The 13,753-nt window shown below is 45.3% G+C and overlaps 1 protein-coding gene across 1 annotated transcript in view; it reads right to left on the bottom strand.

Annotated features, from left to right (window-relative positions):
- The window catches only part of CLVS2 (clavesin 2), a 41,396-nt gene extending 37,305 nt beyond the window's left edge, over positions 1-4,091 (bottom strand). The window contains exon 1 of the mRNA XM_083496208.1: positions 2,695-4,091. Within this exon, the coding sequence (XP_083352334.1) occupies positions 2,695-3,083 (389 nt within the window). The 5' untranslated portion in view covers positions 3,084-4,091. The remainder of the gene's footprint in view (positions 1-2,694) is intronic.
- Between the last annotated feature and the right edge of the window lie 9,662 nt (positions 4,092-13,753).

Below are 13,753 nucleotides of genomic sequence, written 5' to 3'. Positions count from 1 at the left end.
TATTTATGCATGCTGTTAGAAAACCACTGTTTATCCCATTTCTAAAATGTTGTATGCCTTAAGAAAAGAGACACAATTACGCATCTGTAATGTGGTCGTACCACTTGTGTGCTATAAGCAAAATTAACTCTTACCGTTGCCAACTCTCAAAACATATTTAAAAGTAAATGCACATACTGAGGCTGCAATCTTATGCACACTTACCTGAGAGTAATCCCCAACATGCACAAAATGGGCTTCCTTCGGAGCAAAGATATATAGGATTGTGCTATTGTTATTTTCACACTGCTACAGCATGGGGTTGTACCAGCGTAAATGATAAACTATTGACAGAGTAGAATTTCCTTTTGGAAAGGCTTAATTTACAAATTATGCTTCAGCAGGTTTTAACCAGGGCTGTGCCTATTTCATGGTTATGTGCAATTGCAGGAAAAGCTCAAAACTGACACTACAGAATCCAGCATCCTGATGATGTCATCTTTACCTTTTTAATTAACCCCCCCCCCATCACCTTGTGATGGTGGCAGTGTTTAACATCAACTCCTGGGTGTAACTGCCTCCCGCCCAAAGTGTAAGTGCTTATAAGCAAATATGGCTTCCTTGTGTTTCTGTTTCTGTTGTCATTTTGACAAGATATGTATTGTTCACTCTGCTCTATGTACAATCATTTGTATTACATGTATTAGTTTGATAAATGGAAGGGTTTGAATGAAAATTCAGAACTAGGTTAGTATGATTTATTTTCTACTACACTTCACCTCATGCCTCCTACCGTCTCAGTTCAGTTCCTGCATCTGATTAATACAGCTGTTGTCAATGAAAACCTATGCCATAATAAGGCCTATTTTGTTGTTTTACTGTTCCTGTTGAAGATGGAGTCACACACTAAGTCTGTTCCCTTCTCCATCCATTCAGTATATACATGAGAGAATGAGCAAACGAGAACAATCGCAGCACAGAACATGTAACTCAAGGTTGTTTATGCCTAGTAATTCCTGCCCTCCAAAACCTTGGGCAAAGGCCAAGGCTAGATCTGATAGCCAGTCCCCTTTTAACTGTAGAGGAGGAGTGGGAAACCTGTGACCCTACAGATGTTGTTTGACTCCAGGGTCCATCAACCCAAAACAGTGTGGCCACTTGTCAGGGATGATGGGAGTGCAGTACAGCAACATTTAGAGGGTCACAGATTCCCCATCATTGCCCTAAAGTATATCCATCCCCAACACATCAGAGAATCCATCTGGTCCCTTGCCTGTGCTCACACACACCAGACAATGGAAACTGGGACCAGCCTGGGCCAGGAAGTCTGCATGCTCTGGAGACTTGATGGAGCCTTGCAGGATTTTATGAGAATAAAGGCATTTCTTTAGGGATGAATATTCAATTTCCTGCTACAAGATATTTTTAGGACTACTCTGCTTTTGCATTTGCATTATCATTTCACTACATTTTAAGCAACTGATGTTCATTGCCTGGAAAGGCATCTGATAAATTTTAGGATAAATAGATTTACTGGCAGGAGTCATGGAGTTTGCCTCCGAGATAAAGTCCTTGCTTTTCCAAGGTACCTGCAAGAGGATTGGATCAAGTGCATAGGGTGCTCCTTGTGGGCTCAACAACATTTTGACAGAGTGCTTAATCAGCATGTGTGCAGCACTTATCTCAGCTGAGTTCCATCATCTTCCACTGAACCAAAGTGGTAGAATTAACAAGTCAGAGTTCAAATTTTCTGCCCCACTATGATTGGCTCCCACATTTCATTGGTATCATCTGAAATTATATATCACAATGGGTAATTTCCATCATGCAGACACCAAGAGAAGTGGAATGTTGTCTTAAGAAGTACCTCTATCTTCTGGGCAACCCATGTTGATGCAGAAGTTCAGGCTTTGCTGCTACAACATGGGAGATGACCAGAGGGAAACACTTTAAAAATTACCTCCAAACTGGGGCAAATTATGAGTAATTATGGGTTGAATAGTGTAGGACCAGGACCTGGGAGACTATGGTTGACATGCAAATGAGCACTCCTGAACATCATCCTCTGTTTGTGTCCCAGCTGACTGCTTATTTCACAGAAGCAGGCAAAACTGCATTGGATAAATATGTCAGTGTCAGGACAAACAGCCAACACTTTTGCTCCTTTACAGGCATCACAGCTCTTGTCACAGAAAGATATTAAAGGTGGTATATCAAGACCATCCTTCTTCCCCTACTGAGCAGGATCTCTACAATGCCATAGCCGACAGCCCTCCAAGTGAAGGATCCAAGATCCACAGTATCCCAACAAAAAGAACAAGTTTCCATTCATCTGTTCCCCTCTCCTACATTTTATGGCCCAACCTGGCCCAATGCAAATGTGAACCTAAGAATGTTGATTCTCCCTGTCTCTGAGCTCTGCGTTTGGAAAGAATTTGAAGGACACCTATCAAACCACCTCACTATGACAGGACATCTGGATCAGATCATCAAAACTGCAATTTGCCACACGGAGAACTCAGGACAAAACAAGATGCCTTACGCCCAGCATTCTGCTGGCTGGGAAAGGAATATTAACATCATTTCACCACTGGGGCCAAACGGGATTTCAGTTTGCTATGATGAGGTGACATTTCTAGATTGCAGCACGATGGTAAATTCAGGCAAGTGTCTCATCTGACCCCAGCTACCCACAACCAAAACTCTTATGTTTACCTGCTTTGGTCCCAGTTGGCAGCAAACAGAACCAGGATCTTCCTGCCGTAGTGATCAAGGTTAGCCAGTCCTCCTGGGAAGCCATCCTTGAGTGCCTGCTTGATGCCTGGGTCCGTGGCTTTGAAGCTCTTGAACATATCGAGGTTCTGCTGGCGGTACTCAAAGTACTGGGCCAACAAGCGAAACGCCTCGAAATGCTGGAACTTCCTGGCCCGAAGGAAGCGGAGAATGAAGGCGTCGTCCGTGCGCAGAAAGCCAATGTCTGGCCGGGTGATGACCATGTCCCGCACCTCCTGGATGTCCTGGTGCAGGGTGTCCGGGTTTTCGTTCAGTTCTAGCCGGGCTTTCTCCAGCGTCTTTGGGGACAGGCCTGCCTGCAAATGAGTCATTGTGCCACTCCGTCCAATACTCCTCTTAAGTAAAAAGGGAGACAGCCCCTAATGCCACAAAGTCTGTTCTTCTTCTTTCCAAAAAAAGAGAGAGGGGGGAGTTCCTTATTTCCCTTTCCAGAACCGACAAGTTTGGTGCTCCTTTGCCTCACAGCATGAATCTCTCCGAAGCAAATACCCTGATGTCGTCCAGTGTGCACAACCCGCTCAGCTCCTGTTTCCCCTTTCCATCTCACGGTGGCCCGTTCGCAGTAACTCCACTCAGCTGCTGCTTTTCTTCCTCGCCCTCAAATTCCCACCCTTCCCACACCCACTAACAGCTCGAAGCTGCAGTATAACTATACCTTGCATATAACCGAACCCCCAATTGCTATCCTTCCACTGCAATTGCTTGTTGATTGACAGAAATAATGGCTTTGGCACGGCCCAAGTAGATGGAGCTAGTATTCTTTATATCCTGGCTTCGGCAATGGTGCTCCCTGCCTCCCTCCCACACAATATTGTCCTTTGGGTTAACTAGTCATGTTGGCTGGATCACCAGATTCCCTGATCAGCAGGTACTGTTAAAGCAACATGATGGCAGAGAGGAAGGCCAAACAGCCGCTGTACTGTGACTTTCCCCAAGCTGGGGGCGATCAGTACTGGATATCTCTCTCCTCCCCCTCCCCCCACCACCACTGTCTTCAGATATTCCCACCTCACTCCTCTGTGCAAACCAGTGATCTCACCCTTGGTACTGGTGCAATGGAGACAGCAAGAAGAGCTGTATCAATAAATCAGGTGGCAATGCAATGTTTCCACCAGGGACTTCCTCCCTCCCGCAAAATAAGAAACTCAGATCCTCGTGGATTTAGAAGTCAGTGCGTGACAGGGTGCTAAGGGCATGCAACTGGTCTGCTGAAGGGTGCTTCTTTAAAAAAATAAAAACAAAAACCCGAGGTTCTTATTTGCACCCCCACCCCACCCCTTTTAGCCCATGGAGCTTGGGATGGATTCGCCCTCCCCCCACCCACCCCAGTTCCCCTCCTACGTACACAGTGATCTCATCCACTACCAGCAAGACTGTCGCATGTCCCTCTCGCTCGCTCCCAGGTCTTCTCAGGCAGGGGGTAAAAATATCCTCCAGGTCCTTTCCTCCCCACCACCCGCCCCGCTCCCCGCGAGGACAGACAGAGTCGCAGGACAAGAGAGGATTCAGTCGCCTCGCAACAGAACAGCCATCCGCCAGGAGAAAGGCATCCGGGGCGAAAAGGGAACAGCCAAGTAATCCGCACCAGCAAAGCAGGCTGCAAAGCCACGCAAGGCAATGCGGCACCTTCCGGCATCCATCAGCTACGGCAGCCCCCTGCGATGGGAAGCAGTGGCGAGGAGCGCGGTCAGACGAGCCAAGGACATGCCCATGTGGGTCTCCTGCTCCTCCTCGCCCTCCTGCCCAGATGCCGGCGCCGTCTGGCCGCAGACAGGGCGCGGAGGCGGGCGGCGATCCTCTTCGGAGGGGCCGATTCGCTGCCGCTGGGAAAGATGGAGCTGCCGCCTCTTTGTGCTCCTCTGGCGCGAGCCAGCCGGTGGCTTCGGCTGCTGTTTGGCTCTGCCTGGCGCTCGATGCGCCGCTTCGCGAGCAGGTCGACGTCAATCAAGGCTCCCTGGGCGGCAGCCGTCGCTGCTGCTGCTGCTGCTGTCGCCGCGGCAAGTGGCTCCCGATGCAGCCCCCGCCCCCCGCGCGCGCATTGTTATTACCCAGCACGACCCTTCCTCTCGCTCGCTAGTCTTCGGTTTTGTTGGCCGGGAGGAGGAAGCTGAAGGAAGGGCGCGGGGAGGAGGGGCGTTTTCCCAAGAAGAGCCCAGCCCCACCAGCCGCCCCGCATCATGCCTCGCTCTCGGCACCTGCTCGGCCAACCCTCCCCGATCTACGCTCGGAATCGGGAACGTAGAAGCCAGATCACAAACACACGCACCCGAAAAAGAAAGCCCCCTGCGCCCCAATGCGCCTTGCCTGTTGCGCTTTTGTGCGCAAAGTGGCGCAGGATGAGTTGCTTCGGGTGGTTGCTTTGGGGCGCTCCCTGGGGCCCGAGGCCCCCAAATATAGGATAGATTATTCGTAGCTATGTAGGTCAAAGGACACGACCCCGAGGGCAAGGGCAGGAAAATGGGCTCAATGCTATATAGGAAGTACTGTAGTGGGAAGTGCCTGGAAGTGTTTCTTGGTTCTCTAGGCCAGGCACATATTTAGGCTTGTCCCCTAAGTGTTCTTGGTCAATTAGAGTATTAAAGTGTGGCACCTCCTTCCCAAAGGCCAGGAAGCTTCTATCCGGCTTAGGGAGGGAGGCACAATGCTCACACATGCGATGCCAGGACATCATGGTGTCACAACAGCACCCACCACATCACATCACGGGGGACTGTGGGGGCGGGGTTGCTTACAAGGTGTCAAATCACAGCTGAATATGTTGTGTCCAACCATATGATGATCATTGATTGACAGGTACAGTTCAATCTCCACTTGAGGGGGAAATCTAGATGATGCTATAGTTGCCCTTGACTCTGTACGTGATGATTGTTGCATAGATCTTTGTATACTGAAAAAGGCCAATTATAGGCTTTATATCCTATAAACATGACTGCCATAGCCAAACCAATAACTGGAAATTGGCCTAAAGCGGTGTGTATTCTCCCATGGATTTATCTTCCCTATAAGAAAATGTTTTCAGTAGTGCTTCCATCTTATTAAATAAGGTTTTGCTTCAGTAACTTCCAGTAATATGTGATAAATGGCAAGGGAGGGATCAGGTTATCAGTTCGATCATAAAAAGGTGAGCGGCGGTTGACAGCAGATGATGCGACTCATCTGTATTCCTTGAATCATTCTTACCATGTCATAATTTTTTGGCAGCAAAAAGACATCTTTTGAAATGGCACACTCAAAGCTGGTGGACACCAGTGGCTACTAGTCACAATGGCTGTGTTCTGCTGCCACAGCTGAACTCACTTCCTTTGGGCAAGCTTCCCACTGACATCTGGTTGACCTTTGTGAGAACAGGATGCTAGACTAGATGGGCTTCTAGCCTGATGCAGCAAGGCTCTTCTTACTTTCTTACAATAATATTGGCAGGGTTGTTCCGGATTTCACTCATTTATCCCATTTTAGTTATCTGCCAATAACTCTTACAGGGAAGAAGTAACACACTCCAGGGCACTCACTGTAGGGTCAAAATCTGCCCATCCTTGGCAATAGTTCCCCAGCCTCCAGTGAGGTACACCTGACAAGGTACCAGACAGTGTTTCTGTGCATAGGAGATGCATCTCACCTGAGGGGTTCTTCACAGTATTCACATCTTTCTACTCCATAAATCCCTGTGATTGTATACTGTATATACCCAACGTACAGTTTTTCTCTTACGTGGATATACGGCTACTAAACCAAGACTTTGTGTACACAAAGAAGACTGAGGGCTTGTCACAGGAGGATGTTTCCAGGCAGATGTTTATTGTGGGACGGGTGCTCTTCACACATGCAAATTTTTCAAAGCATCCATGTGGGATTGTTAGTACCAACAGGTTTTCCCCCTTTTATTGCAGATACACACTTTCCCAGAAAAATCCAATAATTTGAAGAACACATTTTGCTAACAACCTGTTCATAGTATCTATAGAAATGCTATATTGTCTACAAATAAGAAGAGAGTGTGTGTGTGTGTGTGTGTGTGTGTGTGTGTGATATGAATCTGCACCTTCTGAAACCCCTATATCGTGGGATAAGACAACAAATAGGTTTTTCAATCTGGACACATGTTAGTTCTGTATCAAAGGAAATAGTCTCCAGTAAATATGTATCTCCAAATGTCACCAGGTTTCTCTGACCTTTACATGTGCATCTGCAATATAATTCAGATGCAGCTGCCTGTCATTTCTGTGTCTGGTGGCCAAGATGCTAAACTGTTTCATGATATTTAACTCTGTCCCTTGAAATATGAAGCCATAAACAGGGAGTCTCAGCATATCATTTTGATTAATCACTTGGATGAGTTTCATAGCAAAAATTCACTTATTGAATATTTATTCCTTTCCCCCCTCTAAGACAGATCCCAAAGCTCCTCCAAATGCACTGTATGTGCATAGAAAAGGTCTAGATGGAATTAAGAAACCAAAGAATATGCCAGTCTTTATGTGATATTCTCAAGGACTTTCATTAAATTATAGAACTGAAGCACTGTAAACATTACTTGATTTGCTGATTTGGCATGCATGGCAAAAAAGGAGGAATAGAAGTGATATATAATTTTAATTTCTGTTTGCAAGACTCCTGCGCGCACACACACACACACACACACACACTCAGAATCTGATTTCTTAAGGTTGATTCTTTTATATGTGCAAACATTCTTATTATGTTATTCTGAACCTCAAGAGTAAGTTGGCTGCATGTGATGACTCAGTCTGACTAGATGATTTGTACAATTTGTTTGGCTATATTTCCACTCAGAATTACCTTATATTTGCTGCTGCATCTCTTCACCCAGAGCAGTGCTGATAACAAGGTTGTTTTGGAGTCAGAATCATCTCCTGCAGTTCTCTAACCACCCAGAAATATGAAAATCAACTGATCAAGTTAAACATCAAGTTTAAGAATTGCAAGACAGTTTTGTCTCTGAACTTTATAAAATTATAAACAGCAAGTTCTTCTGTTATGAGAGAGAAAGAAAAAATTCTCTACCATGCATAATTTTGTACACCTCTGTGATAACTCCTCTTAAGCTAACTATACAAGGTATACTTAGTGTATACCATGCAGCTGGTTTTCATCTTTATTTAATTACAGGTGTGGGAAGAGGAATTGTTATTGGGACTGCAGCACATGGGGAGAGGACGGTTATCCATTCCCATCCCCAGCCATGATCCTCATTCCCCCCTCCCCCACAAATAAAAAAATTCCCCCCACATGGCTATGAGACTACCAGGCTGGCAAATGCCATTCTGTAAGTTTAGTGATTTTAGCTTTAAAATCCTTATTGACCAGTAGTGATGTATGGAAGTGAGAGCTGGACCATAAAGAAGGCTGATCACCGAAGAATTGATGCTTTTGAATTGCGGTGCTGGAGGAGACTCTTGAGAGTCCCATGGACTGCAATAAGATCAAACCTCTCCATTCTTAAGGAAATCAGCCCTGAGTGCTCACTGGAAGGACAGATCGTGAAGCTGAGGCTCCAATACTTTGGCCACCTCATGAGAAGAGAAGACTCCCTGGAAAAGACCCTGATGCTGGGAAAGATGGAGGGCACAAGGAGAAGTGGACGACAGAGGACGAGATGGTTGGACACTGTTCTTGAAGCTACCAGCATGAGTTTGACCAAACTGCAGGAGGCAGTGGAAGACAGGAGTGCCTGGCGTGCTCTGGTCCATGGGGTCACAAAGAGTCGGACATGACTAAACGACTAAACAACAACAACAACAATTAGGCTAACTAGCCTAAAATCCATGGGCCTAATTCCATATTAACAAAGTCGGTGAAGTTTCCACTGAATAACAGCAAATGTTACAGTCCAAATATTACACAAGGAAAGCGGGAATAAAAACACAGTGTGTGTTAAACAAAAAAGGAAATGTTCATTCGTTGCAGTTAGCTTGGAAATGAATGCTCTCAGGCAGCTGTTTTGGACTACAAGTCCCACCGCAGTCAACCTTTAGCTGCAGCTGGTGGAAGTTGGGGCTCAGCACCATCTACAGTTTGCTATGGGGATGGAGACTGCTCTAGGGTAGAAGAGGCTTTCAGAGAGGTTAATTGGGAATTCCCTCCCCCCCTCTAGTAATACAGTATTGACATCTTGCTGAAAGGCACAATGAGAAACTATTGAACTTTGCAGTTGTGGAAAGTGAAACTGAAAACTAAAGCTCTATCAATATTTGATTTATGTTTTGCGCTGCTGGTGAGGAAAGTGCGCCAGAGGTGCCCCTCTGCCTGCTGGCTTCTCTATTATTCATTGCGATGCATCACCAGTAAACACATGGAAAAATAGCACCTGTTCTAAAATATTGTTTGAGAGGATACTCGGTTATGCTGACAGGTCTAGACATATTGGGGGTTGTGCAATGCAGGGGCCAGCAAACTTTTTCAGCAGGGGGTTGGTCCACTGCCCCTTAGACCTTGTGGGGAGCCGGACTATAGGGGGGGGGATGAACGAATTCCTATGCCTCACAAATAACCCAGAAATGCATTTTAAATAAAAGGACACATTCTACTCATGTAAAAACACGCTGATTCCTGGACCATCCGCAGGCTGGATTTAGAAGGTGATTGGGCTTTGCAAAGAGGTTCCTGGCTTAGTGGGGGGTCTGCAGAACACCAGGTGGTGGTTCTCCATAGAGTAGGGGAGGGCTGAGGCTCAGTGGTAGTGCATCTGCTTTGCATGCAGAAATTCCAAGGTTCAATCCCCAGCGTCTCCAGGAGGACTGAGACCCCAGTCTGAAACCCCAAAGAGGTGCTGCCTGTCAGTGGAGACAATACTGAACTAGCTGGGTCAATGGTCTGACTCCGTATGAGGCAGCTTCCGTGTTCCAAAGAGTTATGACTTACCATATCTTTTGTTGGCTGGTGTAATGTTACACTGGTGGTGGCCTAGGACATGGGTAGGCAAACTAAGGCCCGGGGGCTGGATCCAGCCCAATCACCTTCTAAATCTGGCCTGCGGACAGTCTGGGAATCAGTATGTTTTTACATGAATAGAATGTGTCCTTTTATTTAAAATGCATCTCTGGGTTATTTGTGGGGCATAGGAATTTGTTCATTATTATTATTTTTAAATATAGCCCCCCCACAAGGTCTGAGGGACAGTGGACTGGCCCCCTGCTGAAAAAGTTTGCTGACCCCTAGTCTAGGATTTAGGACAAATCCCAATCTCTGCTGTTGTCATATCTAGTACAGTGGTACCTCGGGTTAATTCATTACTTAATTCATTCAGGAGGTCCGTTCTTAACCTGAAACTGTTCTTAACCTGAAGCACCACTTTAGCTAATGGGGCGTCCTGCTGACGCCGCGCCGCCGAAGCATGATTTCTGTTCTCATCCTGAAGCAAAGTTCTTAACCTGAGGTAATATTTCTGGGTTAGCAGAGTCTGTAACCTGAAGTGTATGTAACCTGAAGCGTATGTAACCCGCAGTACCACTGTACATATAATTGCACTCATAGTTTGGAATTAACTAGTTTGGTTCCTCAGTCACAACCAAGGGATTTATCCATGCTTAGCACACAGAAGGTACCTCAAAAAAAGTATTAGAATGACAATGTATCCCAAATGATACTTGTAGTTTGTAGATCTAAAGAACACCAGAGAGAGAGAGAGAGAGAGAGAGAGATAGACAGACAGACAGACAGACAGACTCTTAAGACTAAATTCAGTTTCTACCTTTGTTAGCAATGAGTTGCCCTGAACTGTTCTTTTAGCTTGAACAATATTGTTCACATTTTCATCTGTTGTTGCAAGCATAGCCTAAATCCCTCCTCCCTTTGATCCAATTCTAGTTTTCTGCAGTATTAGGTTTAGCATTCCATTTTATGAACAATTTCTGGAAATATCTAGGATAATCCCATACTCACATGCTTTTCTTCAGTTTGACATTAGTTTCAGTAAAGCCATCTTCTTGCAATGCAAGACAGGAAATTTGAACATTGTCAGTATGTTTTCATATGCTTAGACACATCTTTTGCCATTGAAAGGAAATTGTGTTCTCTTGTGTATTCAGGAATGCAAGGTCTCAGGGGACCTCATGTTATAACCTCACATGGGTCACCTTCTGTGTGCTACCTGGCCCACAGTTATCTTTTTCACTACCCATGGCCAGTTAAATAGTGTCCCACGAAACTCTGGAAGCCCAGATCTCCGCAGCAAGCACAATTCTTGGTGTCTTTTTTAAAAACAACAAGTATTTCGAGAAATTCAGTGACAGTTCTTTGATTGCAAGGAGATTGTTGCCTTTTCCTCGGCCCAATTTGGTAAGCAAAGCCTATTGCGTTGGCTGGTACAATCAGTGGTGGCTAGTACCATTGGGACTGGTGGGGTGGGAGGCTGGGAGGCCAACAGTAGGTGGCGCCAGACCCAATGACAGGCAGAGCCAACTAATTCTGGTTTTGTCCCTGACCTTCTCCCTACATGGGCAACAGTGAGACTAAGGAGGAAGAATCCAAGGCCACTCCCTAGACTGGAGGTAATAAATAAGAAAGTGGGCAGGTAGAGGCTGATTGAGGGCAAACTAAGACTGGTTGGGTAGTGCCTCATTTGCCCTAATGGACTAGTCTCTGCCAATTGTAATACAAACCTATTTCTGCTCCGTTGAAGCTGAACGAGCGCTTTCACTGCCCAACACCTCAAATTTAAGGACTCCAGTTGAAGCAGTTTTGTGAATTATAGCTTTGTGACCTTGCTGGAGGCTCTTACCGGTCTCCTGAAATCCATTTCCCTATCTCTAAAATATGCACAGTAATATTTAATTAACTTCCTCACACTGATATTTTGAGATTAATGAGTTAAGATCTGCATACCACTTTGAAGTTGCAAAATGTTATATAAGTAGGGGGCATTTGTTATCTGGATGTTTTTAAATTCAGCAATTAAAAGTACTGATTATTCTTTCCCGTGTTCGGAGCATTAAAAGTGGGGAAGAAGCAATATGTCATCACGCATGCAAGCCAGAAATAAAATTAAACAATATACTGGAGAATAAAACCAAGCCACTGTTTCTGCAGTGCTGTTCTCTACATGACTTTGTTCTTGTAAGTCAGTTCAGAAGCTGTCTCAGGAATCATGACTGAAAATGCAGTGGTCCCAGGACTGGTGATTTCTTACTCTTTCCCCCTTGATCACCTATTCATTTTCTAGGAAAAAGAGGAGGGGAAGTATTTACACTTTTTAATGTAAGTAATCAGCTTGCCATAAAATAATAATTACTGCAAGATGAAAATAAAGCCCACAAAATGTATTGTTATGAGTTGGGAGGGGGGGCGTTGTGTGCCTGAACCACACTTCTAATTCCACTGCTGGAATAGCCAGGCCAGCCTGGTAATGGCCCACTAAAGATAAGTCTTTAAGGGAACAAAGGGGGTGGCTCTGTGGGCAAATGGGTGAGCCTCCATCCCTCAACTGTCTGTTAGTTAGAAAGACAAAAGGCCAGAGTTGAGTAATCTGAGCTAGAAGCTGGGTGCAAAAGCTGCAGGCTGCAAAGGCAGAGAGAGTGAGCCAAGGCTGGTTTCTGCTGGAATTCTGTGTCAGTGTCTGGTACCCGTGGAATCTTGTGCTGCTCAGAGATTGGGGTAGATTGGAGCAGTTTAATAGAATTCACAATATCCTTAAGGGCATCACCAGACTCAGTATTTTGCAGGAGGAATTTGAGAACAAATCAGGATGTATAGGTTTGCATAACTGGAGTGAATTAAAGCACTCTGCTGCCCTAGTCCAACAATTATTTTTGCTGTTAGGAAACTAACGGGGAAGTACAGTAGTACCTCAGGTTAAGTACTTAATTCGTTCCGGAGGTCCGTACTTAACCTGAAACTGTTCTTAACCTGAAGCACCACTTTAGCTAATGGGGCCTTCTGCTGCTGCCACACCACCAGAGCACGATTTCTGTTCTCATCCTGAAGCAAAGTTCTTAACTCGAGGTACTAATTCTGGGTTAGTGGAGTCTGTAACCTGAAGCGTATGTAACCTGAAGCGTATGTAACCTGAGGTACCACTGTACACTGAAAATGCATTGAAGAGTGTGGAACGAATGAAAGTATAAACACCATGCAAACAAATCAAGATGAATGCTCACAGTCCTATACTGTAACCTCCCCTCAAACAAATCAGAGTGGGTGCTCAATAAAGCTCAGGTATGGTCTAAGCTCCAAATAAGCTTTGTGCAAGTAAAATAAGGATAACTTCTCAATAAATGTGTTGTCTATAGGCATTGTCAGAGCTCATCACTTGTGTGTCAGCTGAGTACTCACAGAAACAGAGTGGCAAGTACACATGTCATTATTTCTTCCTGTTTTTGCACATAATGCATTAGAACTTGGCCGCCAATCTGCCAATCTAGCTCACAGAATTGTAGAGTTGGAAGGGTCCAAAAAGGTAATCTAGTCCAACACACAAACACCCTGGTAATGTACACAGGAATCACACCTAATCAGTTTTGTCTGCATTGACTGACGGTGGCATTCTAGAATTTCAGGCAAGCATATTTCCCAGCCTTACCTGGCTGTGCCAGGGACTTAACCGGGGACTCTGCATGCAGTGCAGATGCTCTCCCACTGAGCCATGGCTACACTCATTAGGGACTACACTTCTAACCAGCTGTGCCCTGTGCAAATCTTACAAATGAGAGACACATTAAAGCCACATGTAAAAGAGATTAATGTGTTCTGCAAGGTGGCAGCCTAGATAAGCCCCATATTTTAGAACATGAAATCATCAGTCAGTTTGCTTAAACCAACACAATTTAAGTGTTCCCTTGAAAACGACTTACGACCTTGATCAGTGGTAGAGCAAGGTAATTTTAGACTTTGGCCTTAATGCTTCCTTTTAGGTGGTCATGTGTTTCACTTACGTTGTGAAGCACCCAGTTAATATTTCTCTTCTCTCCCCATAATCCCGCAACCATTCCATAGTTTACAACTGCTGCTGAATTCCTGATTCTTAGAG

This window comes from Podarcis liolepis (genome assembly GCF_965112155.1).
Source record: "Podarcis liolepis genome assembly, chromosome: 3".
Taxonomy (NCBI): domain Eukaryota; kingdom Metazoa; phylum Chordata; class Lepidosauria; order Squamata; family Lacertidae; genus Podarcis; species Podarcis liolepis.
Note: the sequence above shows the minus strand (reverse complement) of the source record. Positions and strands in the feature narration are given on the sequence as shown.